Source organism: Chelmon rostratus, chromosome 18 (genome assembly GCF_017976325.1).
Source record: "Chelmon rostratus isolate fCheRos1 chromosome 18, fCheRos1.pri, whole genome shotgun sequence".
In the NCBI taxonomy this organism is placed as follows: Eukaryota; Metazoa; Chordata; class Actinopteri; order Chaetodontiformes; family Chaetodontidae; genus Chelmon; species Chelmon rostratus.
The window spans coordinates 4,726,019-4,745,357 of NC_055675.1; the positions used below are offsets into that span (position 1 = coordinate 4,726,019).

At 38.8% G+C, this 19,339-nt stretch overlaps 1 protein-coding gene across 2 annotated transcripts; it reads left to right on the forward strand.

Annotated features, from left to right (window-relative positions):
- The first annotated feature begins 553 nt into the window (after positions 1-553).
- LOC121622160 (adhesion G protein-coupled receptor F5-like) lies at positions 554-16,784 on the forward strand. Of its 2 annotated transcripts, XM_041959030.1 has the most exons (22): positions 554-669; positions 3,249-3,355; positions 3,577-3,628; positions 3,801-3,944; positions 4,050-4,223; positions 7,044-7,199; positions 7,324-7,491; positions 7,696-7,725; positions 7,875-8,132; positions 8,215-8,303; positions 8,415-8,476; positions 9,604-9,725; positions 9,884-10,102; positions 10,581-10,790; positions 10,964-11,092; positions 11,187-11,368; positions 12,667-12,843; positions 12,929-14,308; positions 14,488-14,529; positions 14,681-14,731; positions 14,825-14,891; positions 15,397-16,784. In XM_041959030.1, the coding sequence occupies exons 1-22, from the start codon at positions 573-575 to the stop codon at positions 15,453-15,455; spliced, it is 3,975 nt and encodes a 1,324-aa protein (XP_041814964.1). In that variant the 5' UTR covers positions 554-572; the 3' UTR covers positions 15,456-16,784. The 2 variants fall into 2 exon arrangements, with proteins under 2 accessions (XP_041814964.1, XP_041814965.1); XM_041959031.1 differs by lacking the exon at positions 554-669 and having other exon boundaries at positions 3,298-3,355; positions 3,531-3,628.
- The last annotated feature ends 2,555 nt before the right edge of the window (positions 16,785-19,339 follow it).

Sequence of the window (19,339 nt, forward strand, 5' to 3'; positions counted from 1 at the left end):
GTAGATTCTAAGTGTCAAATTTGATTATAGGAGTACATATCACACATAAATAAACACACAGCCGTACATATGTGGTCATTGTTTGAACGCAAATGTGAAAAAAAGAAACTGGAGATGAATTGCCCTCCCTTCCTACCATGATTTTGCTGTTTTATTATTATGTATATAATCTTTTTACTGCTCGCTATTTTGATATTTTATTATGTATAGTTTGCTCTTTATAGTGTTATTTCAGATATTTTCACTTATTTCACTGTGTGTAATGCTGCTGCTGCACTGCAGTTTCCCAGCTTGAGATAAATACATTCTATCTATCTATCTATCTATCTATCTATCTATCTATCTATCTATCTATCTATCTATCTATGACCACCGAGCAGCCACACTTGGATACTCAACAAAAACTCTCTAGCTTAAATCTGTGTGCACAAAACAAATAATCACACTCACAGCGCTCAACTCTACAACCAACTCAGTGTAAACTTTTAACTCATACCATGGATCAGGTCACTGAACTTGCCAGACAGGTGTGTGACTCAGACAAAGTATTCCAGGAAGTTGACTGATGCCTCATGTGTTTATTAACTGCTCTATGTATTTGCAGAGGTACAGTGAGACGATCGTCCCTTCCTGACAAGAGCCCTTATGGAAGACAGACGACAGTGAGAGGTAAACAATCCACATTTTAAAACTTTACTCTTGTCTGATATAGATGGTTATTGCTTATTATGCTTTCAGGCAAACTGTTCAGGAGTATGATACATGTTACAGTGAACATAGAGCCGTAGCCTGGATAGTCTCACGTGAAACGTATTTAACCCATTATACAAAACAGATAAAACCTTTGTCAACTTACAGAATATTAACAGGAATAAGGGGAACATTTATATCTCCTTTATACACAGTACAGATGTATGTCTTCAGCACAATTTACTGCAATATCAACCAACACTGTATACTGCAATTGTCCAGTTTCATTATGCTGTGATAATTAGCATAAGTGTGGTATCATTCCCCTGGGGGAATGCTGACAAAAAGTTGTTTTATGTAGGCTACAATGCTGAAGTGCTTACCTTTTCAATAGCCGCTGCAGCTTTTTAGGAACACCGTCAGAAAACAATCCTTTCATGCAGCCAAGGCTGGTGAAACAACAACAACAACAAAAAAAACTAGCTTCAAAACAAAGCTGAAGTTCGGGATTCATATGTGAAGCTTAAACAAATTTACATTATGTCTATGATCAAAAGTGTTATCTTTAAATAGCGCTTCAGTAACTGGAAATGAGAGAACTTTGACTTCATGCTGTGTTAACCCAGCTAGGTTCACCGGAGTCAGGCGTATAGTGGGAATGCATACACTCATTACTCACTCAGTAATAGTCGGCTTCAACCACCTGTGTTAGTCCTCATTAGTAAGAGTGTGTACACACAGTGCTTGTGTGGGACTGCAAAGGTACACAAAAGCCAACCATTAGGTTGAAGCAGTGTAATGTTAATGAGGGCCTCCTGCCCACTCATAGAGATGTATGAGCTTCTTAAGAGGCTCTGGCACTGATGCTCTCGTTTGATTTTGTTTGATGTCAAATAAATTATGTTTTAATAAAAAAAAATACATTAAAGATTAAACATTGGAGTTGCACAAATGATCTGCCATCACCTGCTCTCCCTCTTCGTGCCTATTATAATCTGTGCTGTCTGAAACATTTACTCTTATTTTTATTTGTGGTGACCACTATGATTTTCACACGCTTACACGACAGTTTAATACAGAATGATGTCCAAAATCAAAAACATCATATGGATAAAATTTCTAATAACTTCCTGATTATATGAAGTAGAAAACATCTGCCTCCAGCAGCAGCTAAATCAGTCAGAGGTTACTTTCTTTTACTTTCCTCCGCCCAGTAACTTGAGTCATGAAAGGAAGAAGGCTGGAATGTGTGCACTGTATGCTGAACAAGTTTAAAAACTATTTGGTGGCTTCCAAACACTTAAAAACACCATGCTCCTTTCACATGTCAGCTGTCTCTTCTGCATGTAATAGGTAATTAAGAGAATTTCAAAATAATTTCTAAAATGGACCGGATGCTGAAGTGGAGTTGAAATCAGAGAAAAAGATTTAAACAGTATGGAGACGATGAATTAAAGACAGAGATAAGCCAGAGAAAACAGAGAACCAGTGGTCGGTCTGACCAGGAAGTTAAGAAGGCATTCTCTTTTTTTCGAGGTAGAAGGAAGCATGACTGAACCAGTTTTTCAAAGATATACTCCAAAGAGAATCCTATTGTGTTGCAAACAGGCGTTAAAAGATTAGATAAAGAAGGAGTGATGAACTGTTTTGTCTGTGATAGCTGGAGCAGTAATTAAGGAGGGCTCTGCGGTGGCTGAATAAAACCGCTCCGAACATCATTGGTGCCTATTTACTGAGCATCACTATGACTTATTCATTCATCCATTTATATAAAGTCTGTTTTGCGAGTAGCATAAGGGGTCAACAATGAGCATTTTGTAATACGATTCTGTGCTGTAGAATGCTCAATAGACCTTGTGTAAGTAAGTGTGTGGGAGGCTGGGGTGTGAATGTTGCCTTGGTGACACCAGAGAGCTGTAATCCTGACCCCATCTCATGCGTGATGAGCAAAAATTCTTCCTCAACTTCTTTTCACATGTGAATAACTGATGTAATTAAATTATTGAGTGTGTTGCCCCTGTCAATAAGTTATTGCCTGACTGCTGGGGCTTGTCGGTCTTCATGGAAATATTATAAATAATCTGTGTTGACGGACACCTGAAGTTAAATCTACCACCTTGGATGTTTGATTTAAAACTTGATTTGATTGAGGAGTGACTCACATCTTCCCACAGGTGTTGGATCAAAAACAGGTCAATAGTTTCATTTGGTTTTCAAAGCCACATAAGTCTATTGTGCCTTACTCCCAGTTAACTTGGCTCTCACCAAAGGTAAAGAGAAAATCCACCTACCAGCACCTCTAATGCTCGGCAATTCAAGTCTTATATCTTGTTTCTTGAATCTTTACTTGACCAGACTGTAATAACATGTGGTATTTCTTGAGAGATGTGAAGCAAAGACACTGTGTGAGGTAAAAGGGATGTGTGTGTTGTTGTTGTTTTTTTATTACCAACCATCTACGCTACCATCAACTATGAGTGTGTCCTACAAGGAATAAATGTTTGATTTTATTCATTTAGTAATGAGAAATCATTGTTTCGCTTGTGTTCTCCCTCCAGTCGGGATGGCGTTGCTTAAGGCAGTAGGATACACGGTTGTCATCCTGGTTATATACTGCAGTCTGGAGAATCAAGGGCACAGCCAGCCTCTGAATGTATTCTTTGAGGTAAGAGTATGATAAGACAATAAACAGTCAAGGTTATCGTGCAATAGCATGAGATTCTCCAGCTGGTGTGATTTGGTTACATCACTAAACAGATCAAATCTATTATTGTCGTATGACTTATGAATGTTGTAGTTTTATCAATGACTTGTATTTAGTCAGTCATTGTTTTACATAGACAAACTGTACAAGTGAACTAATCGGGTGGAAATGGATCTCTCCAGGAACTGATGGGTACAGAAGCATCACACATTCATCCCAGAGAAAAAAGAGCGGGTGAGTCGCGTTTTGTTAGTATCAACAGAACATCTCAACTGCATCAGTGATACTGTTCGCTATTTGCATACCTGTCTGCTCATTAGGGCAAAAAATATAGACTATTGACAACTGAATCTGCCTTTTCTTGTCACTTGAGTGTACACTTCATCAGTTCACCATGTCTTCCCAGCTACCTTTAATTCCTCTGAATATGAACTCCAAGCTGTCATAAACATCTCTGACCTGGAGCGTCTCCAACAGCTTCTGAGCACATACACCTTCCCGTTAATGATCAGCAGTGAGGCTGAAATCATAAGCGTCGATACCACAACAGGTATAACAACATACTTTCATTTTGTTGCCAAAGCTAAGCATACTTTAACCCTACCAGCAAATATGTCATTAAACCTTGCTGTCGCCCGCTCCCTTCTCTTCCCAGTGTGTTCATCAAATATGACTGGATACCAGTGCAGATGTGAGCAGAACTTTAAATGGTCTTATAACACCTGCATTAGCGATGGAGCCTGTGATGCCATCATTGCTGACACATGTGGATGCATTAACGCCCTGCCGTCTGATGGCCAGTACTGCCAGCCAAACACCAGTCGAACAGGTCGGCCCAGCACTCAATATACAGTATAATGTCAACACACACTGAGATGTGTATCATCTGGAAAAAAAAAACCCTACATGGTGATTCTGTGCTGTGTTTGCCTGTGAAATGTTTTTGAGTTAGTCAGTGGTGGAAAGCAACTAAGTACATTTACCGAAGTACTGTATTTGAATACAAATTTGAGGTACTTGAGATACATTTCAGTGGAATCTGCACTACCTCTACAGTACGTTTAGTGTAGCAGAGCACTGTACAGTATACCCTTGTTTTTCGCGGGGGTTACGTTCCAAAAAGAACGTAAAGAACAAATTAAATACTCTATTATACATTGAAAAGAAAGAACAAACCATTTTACAGGCTCAAGCATTTGTTTCACAAAAAAATGTACTTTAGAAACGTTTTTTTCAACAAATAACTTCTGTACTGTACTGTCAAATAATAATTTTAATCATTAATGTGAACAGAAGGCTTCAAATTGCGGAGATTAGCACCGCCCACTGCGACCCGAGTAATTGGATTAAACGGGAGAAAATTAAAAATGATTATGAAAAAAATACAAAGTACAGTCGGACAAATAGTGACTCAGGTGTATTTCACTGCTCTTCAGACTGAGCCGCTGCATCCTGACTCCGCTCTGCAGTGTTTTCTTCTTTTGAAGCCCGCGGTGCAGGTGTGTTTGTTCGGGAGAAGAACATAGTGATAGGCAAAACTCGAAATTGCAAGAGAATTTGCACGTACGTAATGTAAATTTGGCAAGCTGTTTTACGTACGTGTACATATTAAACTGCAACGTTATTGACGCACAGGTAGAGAAGAAGCCGGGTGACTTTTTAGCCAATCAGAATGCAGAACACAATGCACGATGCAAATCCGTGAAGTAGCGAAACCGTGAAAAGTAAACCGCGTTATAGCGAGGGATCACTGTAGTTACTAAGTTATATTGCTGATGAAAATATGAAAAACAAAAACAATAATGAGAAATAATGTGAAATACTAGATATCAATAACAATAATCCAGTAGTATAATATATAACACTGTTGCACTGACAGAGCCAATTTTCACTGTAGGGTGAGTATGCTTACTTTTCTACTTTAACTACATATTGCTGTAACAGAGAATTTGTATGGTAAGTAAAAGATCTGAGTATTTCTTCCCCCGCTGAAGTGCATTTCCTCAAATACTGTCCATTAAGTGCAATTAAAGGTCCCTGAGTATTACTATTTTATGATACTTTATGCCTCAACTCCACTATATTTCAGAAGGAAGCTGTACTTTTTGCTCCACTACATACATTCAGCAGCTACAGCAATGTACTGTAGCATCAGATTTCATATATGAAACATATGATGAGGTTTAGAAAATATTATGTCTAGTTGGGGGAGTCCTGGTAGCTCATCTGGTACAGTGCGTACCATGAATTAACCACAGCAGCCCGGGCTTTTTGCTGCACATCACCCCTCCCTCTCTCTCTTTCTTAAAAAGAAAAGAAATAGGACAAACAACATTAAAATGCTGCTCATACATTAATCTACTAGTAGCAAGATCGAACTGTTGCTTATACATCTGTCAGTGGCAGAAAAAAGTGATTGACCATAAATGAAGAATATCTTCAGGTATACGTTTTAGGTAAATGGATTTCAGAGCAATTGCCTCTTTAGGCCACTAGATGGTGCTTTGAATGCATCAAATCCCAAACCTAAAAGTTCTGCATGTGGTCGTTTTACTGTACTAGTCAAATGCCTTGTAGCACATATGTCAAACCGATTCCATAAAGGGCCGTGTGGCTGCAGGTTTTCATTCCAAACAAGGAGGAGCACACATCTTCCACACGACCTTTTAGGAATCAGTTTGACATGCCTTCCTTGTAGTTTTAATTTATCAGAAGTGACTGTGGACACACTAGTTTTTTAGGAATCATGAAAGAAGCAGCCACACTTACTGAGCTTTAATCAGTTAGATGTTTCAGTAAAGACAAGAATCTGTTGCATACATGCTAATAAAACCTTGTTCCTTGTTCCTTGTTTGTCCAAGTTTGATTGACACTTCATGTCACCTCTTTGTATGAGAAAAAAATATTTTTCTTTGTATGGACAATATAGGACAATATAGACTCTTTAATCGTAGTATAAAATATGAATATATGAGAGACATCTAATGTCAAACTCTGCATCAGGTTTCCTTAGAAAACATTGGCAGTGTACAATGAGTGAGATGAACATAAAATGAGAAAACTGTATCTGCTGCAAAAATGCCAGCATCTTGGGTTTTACATGGTTTGAAAACTTACACAGCATGTTTGGCTCACTCAGCTTCCACAGACCATGCAAGAACTCACTAAGACAGAAGAGTTAGTTAAAAATTCTGCGTGTGGGCAGCATTGAAAAAGATTAGTGTTCAATCAAGTGTTGATTGAAAAGATTACAACCATTCATTCCATTCATCCTGTTTTGATTTGCAGGGATGAAGTAGAATAGATTCTTCGGTTGTAATAGAAAATATTTGCATTTAAGAGGTATTTAAAAAGCATTATGATAACAAAAGTGCTGCTGAAACACCATCACCTACACCACCGAATGTACGACACATAAGCTGTAGAGAATGAAGGTCTGCGTGTTTGTTTCTGAAGATTTGCACTGATGCTGAGGCTCATGCAACTTACATAAACCATGTAAAGTTTCAGTTCAAGCAAAAAGGTGACCCTAAAAAGTCCAAGTCAAATAGCGCACGTGGGCAACACTTAGCGCAACATAATTCATGTCATGATGACTGCACACAGTGATACACTCATGTAGTGAATATTGGCCTGTTCTCATTCACAGAACCGGTGGACATTGATATAGTCCTTGACTTGCGCATCCCAGTCTTCAGTGTGCCGTCAAATTTCATTCATCTATTCAGGGAAGCTCTGGCAGGTTTACCACTCCCGCAAGCCATCACCGAGTCTGTAGAAGTTGTAAGCTTAAATTTCACCACAGGTAAGGTCCTTGCTTTGTCGTTTGTTTCCTTCTTTAATTTGTATGGCTGATTTCATGTTGTTTTATCAAATAGTGTAAGATCTGTATGCTATGGCTTGAAGTTTACTTTCAATTTCTTTAAAAGCGTGCTATCCGAACTCTACTGGAGGACTTCACTGTCCGTGTGAGGAGCAGTTTGCGTGGTCGTGTGATAAGTGTGACATCTACGGTGCATGCAGTAATGGCCCTGGACAAACCTGCAAATGCATAAATGGACTTCCTCCTGATGGACAGTTCTGTGAACCACTCACTAGTAAGCATTGTCATGTTGTAGCTGTTCCAATAAAAGTGATGCTACTGACAAAAAAGTGACATATGAATATATATTGTATCTGACTGGCTGCCCTACATGTCATGCATCAAGTTGCATTGATGCTGATAACAACTGAGGGTATTTTGTTTTCCTTAGCAGAACTATGTGGTCTTATCTAATTGAATCTCCAAAATTGCTCCACAGGTATCAGTCAATGTCCTACCCCAACTCCTGGTATGGGAAAAACCTTTTTTTGCATAGATAAAGTTGAAAAGTCTGTGTTTGAAGACACTTATTGACAATTTAGAAAGCATGTATTGCTTTTAAAGAACCTTTATTGAATATGTCAAGTGTTGCAGATTTTTTAAAATTCTTTTCTACAGAGATGCCGACGACAACACCAATGTCAACACCAACAACGACAATGACAACACCAATGACCTCTACGACGGCCATGACAACACCAACAACAACAATGACAACACCAACAACGACAATGACAACACCAACAACGACAATGACAACACCAACAAGGACTATGACAACACCAACAACGACAATCACAACACCAACAACGACAATCACAACACCAATGACCTCAACAACGGCCATGACAACGACACCACCGCCACCACCAACAGGTATTACACATACTATGCATGAATGAAGCTTTGTGTATCTCATGAAATTGCTTCTTGGTGCTGACAACTGTTTGTGCTGTAGAAAGCCGCTTGTCCTTTTCCATGGACCTAGAATATAATCCTTCATATAATGAGCCAACCAGCGACGTTTACCAAAACGTTAATAATACTGTAAGTCTTGATGTGTCTTTCAGTTTTGTCACAATGCTGATGCAATTAATTTATGTGAACTGATGTATCGATCGATCAATAACAAGCAGGCTCTGCTACTGTTTCAAACAGATTCAAAGCCAATGTAAGAAGCACATCTCCACTCTAAAAGCAGCAAAGATAGCTGAGTTTCGGTAAGTCAAATTCTTCGTTTGATTTTACTCTCCTTCTTAAATCAGTTTTGGAGATTATATATTTTTTTAACCACAGTTTGGTTGTTTTCAAATTGTTATACTTATATTAACACAGCGTCAAGGTAATTACATTTTTCAATTTGATATTTTAATTTAATATTTACATAAAAGAGTGGTAACATAGATGTTTTTACCTCAGTATGATATTCTAGGGGTGTAGTCTCCACATTGGACATCAGAATTCTGCATGTTGTTTTTTGCCATGCTAGTAGCACAGCTCTAGAGTAGCAGTGATGGTCAGCCAGTCCACCACTTTGGTCCAGGCTGAAATATCTGTTGGATGGATTGTCAGGAGGTTTTGAACAGACGAAAGACAATATATTTGACGTTCAATCCATTCACAACAGGCTACTTATATAATAATTTTGTCAGTTACACTTCCATAATTAAGGCAACAAGGGTTAAGATTCATGTATATCATTATTGTGCACGTTTGGGGTGTGTGTTGTGCACCTGGCATGTCCTCAGAGCTCTGACTGGATGTCTGTTTAGCATCATGAAGCTCTCATAGCTCTGAGTAAGAAACGAGTATACAGCTCTTTATTTTCCAGATTATCTCTGTGCATACAAATCTTCTGCTTTCATGCAGAGCATGATTACATTTTTAAAACAGAATCAACTTTTTTCTTTTTTAAACACCAACCACATCCCTCGCTCATGAAGATCTGTAATTTTACAGATATTTGCGGCGCTGTCCTCCAGGTTTTTCTGTTTTTCATGTGCTCCCTCTTATTGGTTTAAGACCAAATACCTAATGGCAATCCCATCAGCCTCAGCTCGAGTTTGAGTTAAGTGCTATTTTGCAAATGCTAAGATGCTGAATTGGTGAAGATTACACCAGCTGAGCATCAGAATGTTAGGGTTGTCATTGTCAGTATGCTAGCATCATGGATGTGGTTAGCATGCTGAAGTTAACATTAAGCTCAAAGCACCACTATGCAGCCTCATAGACCTAGCATGGGGGGTAGCCTCTTGGTCTTGTTTTTGGTTAATCATAGCGTTGATAACGGACTACATTATGCCTGCTTGTGATCGGATTTTCATTGGGATTCAATTCTGTCTTGCAGGAGTGGAAGCACCATCTGTGACTATACAATAACAGCAACTTCTGTTCAAGAAATTGAAATCGAAGCAGTAAAAGCGGGGATATTTACAGAGCTGAAAGAGATATACCCCGTGGTCTTTGACAGTAAGACAGTTCCACACATTTTGAGATTTGTTGAGAAATCAAATTTTCTGTAATTTTTTAAATTCACATAAGCATTGTGTGTCATGTCAGGAGTAGCTGGTCATTTTGTACGGACAATTGTATAATAATTGTCTGTCCTTTGTGTCTGCTTTTTAAAGGCCTAATACCCCTAAAACCTGAACCATCCAAAATATTTTTTGGGAAAAGGGTGACTGTGACGTGTGGCCCTCCACCAGAGGCTCTCAATTTTAGTACCAACTGGATTGCAGAGTGGAGACGTGATGGCACAGTAATACTTGCAGATAGCGAACACAGCATTTCAAAAATGAGTGGAGCATCGATCTTAACTGTGTCCAGATTTTTTAGCACCGACAATGGTAAGAAACAGATCCAGTATGGCGCAATCAAGAAATGATTTTCAGAGTCAATGCAGAGTCATTGTCTTAATATTAAGATTCAGACTCCTTCTCTTGTGTTCTTCAAAACCCATCTAAAGGTAGATGTGACAAAGACAAAGACAAACACATTCCATCTGAAATCACCTTTAGTCATTCTTTTTCCAGTTAGAAATAACATTAAATAATAATCATGCAACCAAAACCTCAAAGGAGAACACAGGACAAGTGATTTACAGTGCAGTAATAACAATAATAATAATGATAATAATTTCAGGTGTCTTTAGAGGAACCCCTGGAGAGTGTTAAGTCTTTTAAAGTCAAAATATGTGAAAAGTTGTTCCAACTCCTAAATACCTGATGGTGGTGTCATCCCACATACTACTACTACTGTACATTTGTTTGCCAACACTGACTTCACACCGATTTGATGTTGACTGATGATCACCTTCACTTTCAGGATATTATGAATGCAAGCTGAAAGAAAGTGTGAACGGGAAACCAGTTTTCAGACAGACATCCAGCGGAGAATTCGTTCTCAGCGAGACACCCTTGATCCAAGTGACACCAATCAGACGAAATGTCAATTGTGAGGTTGAAAACGAAGTGTCACTGCAGTGTTCTGTCAACAGTCCTTATAGAGTTATGTTTAAAAACATAACTACTGCAGGTAAACCTTAACCAAAAAGAGAGCTATTAACACATTGTAGATCTCAAATATTTGAGATAATATGTCTACATATATCATATTTTCAATGAGTGAATGTTGATATTCTTTGTCCAAATTTAGTGTTTTTTTCTGTTGTTGTTTGTTTGTTTTTTGTTTTTCCTTTGTATGTTTAGACACCGGTAATAAGATCTCCCATCAGTTTTCAATCACTGACTGTGAAAACCTGGAAAAGAGGTTCACTTGTCAGGAGGAGAGCTTTCCAGAATTTAGCAAAGTAATAACACTGGTGTTATCCACAAAGGGTAAGTATTGATCCAGACATTAGAGCATTTCATGTAATTCTGGCCAAGATACTTGTTCCTTTAATAAACAAAAATTACTTTCTTAAATTTCTAGCATTTCTGTGTATCAATGACCCGGTCTTTGGTAATGGAATTCTAAATGACAAGGCTGTAGCTCCCTGTGAGCCGAACAAGGTGGGGGAAAAGACAGCAGTTTGTATGGAAAATGGTAAATGGGAAGATCAACAAGACAACTGCGTCCTACAACCGGTTCAGGAGCTGCTCGATCAGTCTGAGGTGACTTAGTGCTTCAGCTAATTCTGACACCAAATGACGGTATGGACTGAGGTGAAGTTAGTATTTGAGGGCTTGAGGCAAACAAGCATTGGCAGACAGGTACATTTTAAAGAGTATCCTGACACCAGGTTGAAAAGCAGTGTTTTACTGCCCTTTCTGGCTGCACATTTCAGGCCCGTTTCACCTCTGGCCACACCCTGAATCTTAACCCAGTGTTCACCGACAGTATGTAAATGTGCAAATGTCTCAGGTTTTTTATTTTTCAGTTAAAATACAGTTCCATGAGTTGGGATTAAAATTTCTGCTCAAAATCTACTTTTATTTACTGCATATATGTTTGTTTTTTATATATATATTTGTGAATCTTTGGTTAGGGGTAGTGTTTGCTTACCATTGTCATCGGAAAAAAGTACTCTGTGGCACCATCTAGTGGTCATGTCTGCACATAACTGCAACAGCACTCGTAACTTCATTAGTTATTTTAATCTTCCTTAAGTGCCTAAGGATTGGTCTCAATCTGACAATAATTGACCTTCTTGAAAACAGATAATGAAAGTGAAAACGTGAGGTTTGCAGTATTAGTGACTGTAGTTTAATCATAGTGTTTGCTGAAACATACATGCAGCTAAAGGATATTGTCTGCCATTCAAATGCTTTAAATCCAAATAGGCTTTGAATGCACAGACATTACCACCTGACAATATGTTGATTACTGATGTTTCAATCAAGTTTTCAGCCTCGATGTTCGTCATTTCAATCTGTCAAAGTGATACTCAGCACCAGCCAGAAATGAGAAGCTTTTAGCCTCATACCTGAATGCACACTGCTCAAGACTGACAGCTTGAATCCTTGTATTTTGCCTATCCAGGTGTCACAACTCATAGAACTCAAACAATTTACATTCACACAATATAATTTTCTCTCATTTAGCAGTGAGTAGTGAGAGGTTGGCTGTCATAAAGCAGAGCAGTCCTGCAACATGGGTGGCTGATGCTGACCAAAAAGAGTACAGTAAAGAAACAGTCAGATTTTGACTTCTTTTAACCAAGATTGGTACATTAAAATTTGCCCACATGCAAACCCTTTGGATTGGCTCAAGGCATCTCTAATATTAATGGCGATGTTTATTTGTGTTTTGGGACTTGTCTGTGCTTTATGTAGGTCAACTTTTCCCACAAAGGGATTAGGGCTCTCCTCCTTCTTTTAATCGAGTGAACCAAATTTCACCATGATGGTTTGAACTTTCTACAAACAATACCTTGCTTTGCTTATGTTTTTTTTTCTTTCAAATCCCACAGTCCTTGAATAACAATTCATTGCCAGGATTCTTGGACCAACTCAGCAATGTCACTGTCAACTACACTACGGAAGTGGTTGAATCTCCTGCAACCATTAAAGCCATTGTTCTTATACTTAATAATGTAGCCCTTGCATCATCATCATTGTCTATACCAATAACTAAAACATCAATGGAGGTATGTGGAATAGTCTGCTGAGGTTTGCACACATCCTGAACACCACGTGCTGCATTTGATCTAATATCCTTTTCTTTCAATTTAGGATATCCTATTGACTGGAGGAGTTCTCACCATAGATGAGGCAAAGGAATCATGGAATTTTCTGAATACCAATGATACCAGAAACACATCAGTAAGAGGAAGCAACAGCCCCAAAGCTGAAAGTCTCAGCTCATTATTACTGCTGTCTTTTGAGAACATAACAAGTCGTCTTACCACCGACTCCTTTGACATTGACACAACTCACATTCTTTTGAACAAAACTACATTCACAGACTCTTTCGATGCTGACTTTAACTCCTCAGTGGAGATAGACATACCAGAGTCTGATGGAGGAAAAAAGTCAATCACTGTGATAACATTTGCCTCGATGGATAACATACTCCCTCCAAGAGACAAAGACAATTCAACCTCCTATGTCATCAATGGGAGGGTCGTACTTGTTCAGTCCAGTGGCACCATTGATAATGTTTCGTTCACATTCGATGTTATAAACGATACCCTTAAGGACCCACAGTGTGTCTTCTGGAACTTCAGCCTCTTCGACGGACTGGGGGGATGGGATGGCAATGGCTGCGAGTTGGTGCACAACATAAACGAAACCGTCAGCTGCAACTGCAACCACCTGACCTCGTTCTCCATCCTGATGTCACCCTTCAGCCCAGATGACCCAGCGTTGGATATTATAACCTACGTTGGAGTTGGCATATCCATGGCTTCCTTGGTCATATGCCTCATTATTGAAGCTGTCATATGGAGAAAAATAAGAAAGAACAATACATCCTACTTACGCCATGTTTCCGTTGTTAACATCGCCGTGTCTCTGTTGATTGCAAACATCTGGTTTATTATTGGGGCAGCCATTTCAGATGCAAAGGAGGAAAATCCACCAGCGTGCACTGCAGCTACATTCTTTATCCATTTTTTCTACCTGGCCCTGTTCTTCTGGATGTTAGCCTCAGCTCTGCTGTTGTTCTACCGCACAGTCAGTGTCTTTGACGGGGGTTTGTCGAAAACATCGATGTTAGCTATTGGATTCTCTCTCGGCTACGGAGCCCCTCTCATCATCGCCATCATAACTATAGCCGTAACCGCACCCAATCAAGCGTACATCCGAGGAACTGGAATCTGCTGGCTCAACTGGAATGAGTCCAAAGCCCTGCTGGCATTTGTAATCCCTGCACTGTTAATAGTGGTGATAAACCTTGTAATCCTGCTTGTGGTGATATACAAAATGTTGAGGAGAAGGGCAGTGGGAGACGCTGCACAAGCAGCAGAGAGGCACGTTCTAGTGGTCATCGCTAGGAGTCTGGCTGTCCTCACGCCATTTTTTGGATTAACATGGGGTCTGGGAGTTGGGACCATGACCAGTCCCTACAACAGAGGAATTCATATTTCATTTGCATTTTTCAATTCATTGCAGGTAAAGGTAGTTAATAATTATATATAATTGCTATTTTATATACTATATACTGCAAATACTACTATTATATTACTGTATACTCTAGTACCTGAAGTTATTTGATGGATTCTGAATAGTGAGTTGGCCTTTTGTCATTGAAGGTCTCTTAGCTGATGCTACTCTGTACATCTTCTTTAAAGGGTTTCTTCATATTGCTGTTTGGAACGCTTTTAGACAGAAAGGTATGTCAGTCTCACTATTCAATTCTATTTTAACCAACTGTTCTTTTCATTAACGGGAAAATCCACTCTGAATTAACATTTGTTATTTGTCTGATATTGCATTTCTAATGTAATATAGCGTTGTGCTAATTTTTGAGAATTAACTTTCCAGGTGCGGTCAGAAATAGCAATTAAGTCACAAACTTCCAGAAGTGGGACAAGGGTAAGGACATTTTTCTTAATCAAGTCATGTTTTTTTGTTTGTAATATTAACACATTGTGGTGATTCGTATTTTTGCTGTTATTGTCCTTCTAGAGCACCAGTGCTGGAAACTCATCATCAAGTGGATTTGACTTTTTCCGGAACTGGAGAAGAGGAAGAGGTATTGCAACAATTAAGAAAAGAAACGAAAAAAACAGAAGCTTAAAGGCTAAACTTCTGATTGTTTGTCAGGGTTTTATTAACTAGGCTAGTGGCTGAAGTGGCTGGTTGATCATGGATTGGCACAACATTTTTTGGTTGGTTAAGTGGTGTTTTACTGTGTGGTTAGTGCTAAATAGCAAATGTGAGCATAGGCACTAAATAAGCTCATGATTGTGCAAAACATTAGTGTGCTGTTCACATCATTTCATTCAGTCTAAAATTACTAGCAGCCTAATAAAAAAACAATTCAGATCACCATATGACTTATAACAGTGCATCAGAGCCATCAGGAATTGCTGACCCCGAGATCCCATCGGGCGCGTCTCCAGGCAACCAGTTTTTGTCCCGTCTCCCATGCAGCTGCAAACTCCCACTTGGCAGAGCCTGCAGTCTGTAGGCTCTTATCAGCTGTCATGATGTTTTGCCACAGACTGAATCCCTTTGTTTTGTTGCTGTGTTTTCAGATGGTTACAATATTTCATCCAGCTCCTCTGGTGCACCTCACTCCTCCGTGAACACGTGACGATCTCTGCAGACAGCTCTTGCCAGTCCAAGTCCAACCAAGCAAACCAGCTGTTCTTTCTTCATCGCAGCTATAAAGTGTAACGGTTAGATTTTAAAGTATGGTGCAACAATGCCACAGACTCAGGCTTGATATTTGGAAGGAAAACAAAGCATAATTACAATCATATTTTGAAAGTAGTGTTTCGTCATAGCACTGCTCGCAACATTATGTAACACGCAAAAGCAAAAATGTCATATTTATTAGTATGTATAGTATGTAGAGATAAATGTTACATCTGATGTCTTCTAAAAGTGAATACACTGTGAGATATTTGTGTGTGTGTGTGTGTGTGTGTGTGCTGGAAGTCACATCAGAGACATTAAATTTACTTTCACCCAAGTAAAGCACAAAAAGAAAAAAAAGGTTTGTTTGGACATTTTAAAGTATTCATCACATTGTTTTCAAGCAACAAAATGTCCACAAAGGAGATGCAAAATGGTTCTTGTTTTGGTTTACTTTGCCAATCAAATCAGTTAGACGAGGCCAGGCTGTCTTGCACACATCAGTGAACTTGTTTACTCAAGGGGTGGCATCACAATGACAAATTGACTTGGGCACTGGTAATGCAATTAGCCAGAGAAAATACAAATATATTAGTATAATGGTAGTACTAATACAACAGTAATTTATTAATATATAGTATTAGAAACATGTTTCTGTCATATGACAACTTTGGTATCAATGTTGTTTTCTAACATTGTTTTGTGAGAGATGTTCTGTTGGCACTTTAAGAGCAGGTAGCTGAAGTCCTCTGTGTGTGTTGGTTGTTTGGATGTAATTATTGGTGCAATCTGAGCCTGGACTACACTTCCATGCCAATAAAAATGCATGCTTTAGTTAAGACAATGAACGACTCAGCAGAAGTGGTTATATGGTTACAGGAAACACTGAAGTGCTTTAGCTCGATAGCAAAATAAATGTGAGACGTGAGCATTTTAGGCTTCCATACGCTGGTACCTCAGACTAGGAAAGGGGGCATAAAGTCCAACCAATCAGAACCAATGAGACAAGTTATCTATGCTTCAGCTGATAGCAGCATGTCCACCTGGATTTGGGCTACATGATTAAAAGAAAATGAATGTACTGCCCCCCTAATCCTGCCATGAATGATTTTTAAGGTTTTATCGCATTTAAAGTAATATGTGAGTCTGTTGTTTTTTAGTGTTTCGCGTCACTTGGACTTGTTTGTGTTCAGTCTTAGGCTGAGGTGGCTTTGACCTTTTACAAATTTCTCTTTTCCAAATGAAGGATTTCAAGCTGTACTGTAAATAAAAGTTTCCAAAATTACTTCTCTAAGGTTTTGTGTGTGAATTGATTTCTTTCATGTAATGCACAACAGTGGGACACAGTTCATTGCATTTTGATTAATATTGTTTTATTACCTTATATGTGATTTTGCATCCAATACTGAAAACATCCATTTATTGCGATTGATGTAAAACATATCACTGAGCCCTAACATCTGTTCAGTCAGTGGAACGGAAAAGAAAGGGCCTTACATGTCCTTCATTGAGGTCTTAAAAAGGTTTTGAAAAGCACTGAAATTGTTTGCAAAGAGTTTGCAGACATGCAGTGAATGTGCTGTAGCTGTTGTCGAGTTATTTGGCCGATAGCTTTTACAGCTTGGGGAAAAACAAAGCAGCACAGTGAGAGTAGCAAATAAGATCAGTGAGATCGTTGGCACTGAGTACACTTATGTAAAAGTCCTCCACAATCGACCGGCACACTCGTGTCACTAATTCCAGGCCACCACAGGCTAATTTAAATGTCACTGATGTTAGTTATTGCACATGTGGAGAAACTGTTGTCTTTGGAGCGTTCCATAACTTTCCCAGTCTTTCGTTCAGGATAAGGAGATATTTGCTATATGTTTTTGAAACACCTTGCTTGCAATTAAGCAAGTGAATAGCAGTGAATATTTTGTAAAAAGAGGTGCTGATGGATCTTGCGTGGTCCAATGTGAAATCATTCTCAAAAACCTCCTGAATTACGATTTGGTAAAGATATGACGGATATGTAGCAGCCCAAACAGTAGTTTATACCATGAAAAATTAGACTATAAGAGAGTTAAATTAGAAGAAGGACCAAAGAGCAAACCAGGGAGGTGGTTTATCAGTGTGAAGCGGTCTGACGGATAGCTATCTGGAAGTAGATGACAAATAACCTGTGTGGGGAAAGGAAGGGGTCTAGCCTGTAGCAATGACGGTAGGGACCAGCAGAGGCAGAGGTGGAACATGTCAGAGAACAAGCCTCAGAGGAGGATGTGACAGGCCGCATCATTAGACGAAATATAATTCAGCTTATCAGCCAATACAAGAATTGTAATAAGAGTTATAGTTGTTTTCATTCAAGGGAAGTTTCTTCTTCTTTTTTTAAGTTTGTTAACATTTAAATTTTTGTTTTATTGCAAAGTGAGTAACAAAGTCAAGCTGTGCAAAGTGATTGCTGGCATAATGTTTTAGTCTTAATGTACCATCTGGAGCCTGAAATGTGGGCTAATAAGGTTCTCAAGTCATTCTGATATCTAAGGAGTTGGATGTTTTGAGAATTTGTCATTTGACGTTTTTTTGTTCAGCTTGATATAAGAAGTGTAACCAGCTTGTAAATAAATGATTTAGTGATTAAATTGTGTATGCTGAGAAGTAATTGAGAAGATTGCTAATGTAAAACCCTGATTCCAAAAACAAAACGCACGGATTCTACGCTCCAGGAAACGGTGAAATGACACCCCCTGCTGTCCAATGTCAGCATCTACAGCAGCAGCAGCAAATGCTGTTTACATAGGTTTTATATCCTGCATATTTAAGTGTTTGCTTTTACTACCTAGTTACAACATCAAAGTTTTTTTTTAAGGCGATTACGTGACGGGATGGTCATATCTGAACTACAGGGTTAATATCATAGTATTACATCTACTAGTATTACTAGTATTACTCTTATTCATATTCTACTTCTGTCAGCACTTTAATTTCCTTCTTGTATTACTCTACCTTTGCTCCTGCAACAACCACACAGCGGTTAGTACTTTCTATATGTCCTGTAATAAGCTGTGGTGAAAGAAGTATTCAAATCTTTTCCTCAGTAAAAGTAGCAATACCACAATTTAAAAATACTGTTACAAGTTAACGTCCTTTATTCAAAATCTTATTTAAGTAAAAGTGTGTAAGTAGAGTAATGTGCTTAAAGTATAAAAGTGTTCACAATGCTGCCAGACTGGGCTCTGTCAGTTGTTTCGTTATTAACTGTTATACTATTGGATTTTCATTATTGATGCATTGGCATCACAGCAGTATTTTAACATTGCAGACCTTATTTTACTTATTTTTATGTTGGGTAGTTTAATTTAGGTTCTTATTATAGGTTTTTTAAATCTTTATCTGTAAAGTAACACAACTGCCAGGTAAATGTAGTGTCACCTGACTATGTGGCATGTGAGTCATCTTTCAAGAGATCATGTCCATTGCAGGATTAGAAAAAACCTGCTTTGTGATTATAAAGGATCTTTAGCACCAGATTTTTTTAAATGAGGCCAGCTGACTCAAACAGAGCACAACCTGAGCTGGTTTCATGAGACAGGCTGCAATGTGACCTCCGAAAGGAGAATGCCTGATTTGGTAGACAAATACCCATGGAAAGCTGGAAGGCTTTGTGTGTATGCCTGCCTGTCCATCCAAATGGAGACATGCCATCCATGCAAATGGTCTTTCAACACAAAGTCAGGCCATAAGTGTGTACCGTAACACCCCCCCTACACACACACACACACACACACACAAACACACGCACCACCACCACCAATACACACCCTATCCTGCCTAACCCAGTCTTTCTAACAGATGTGC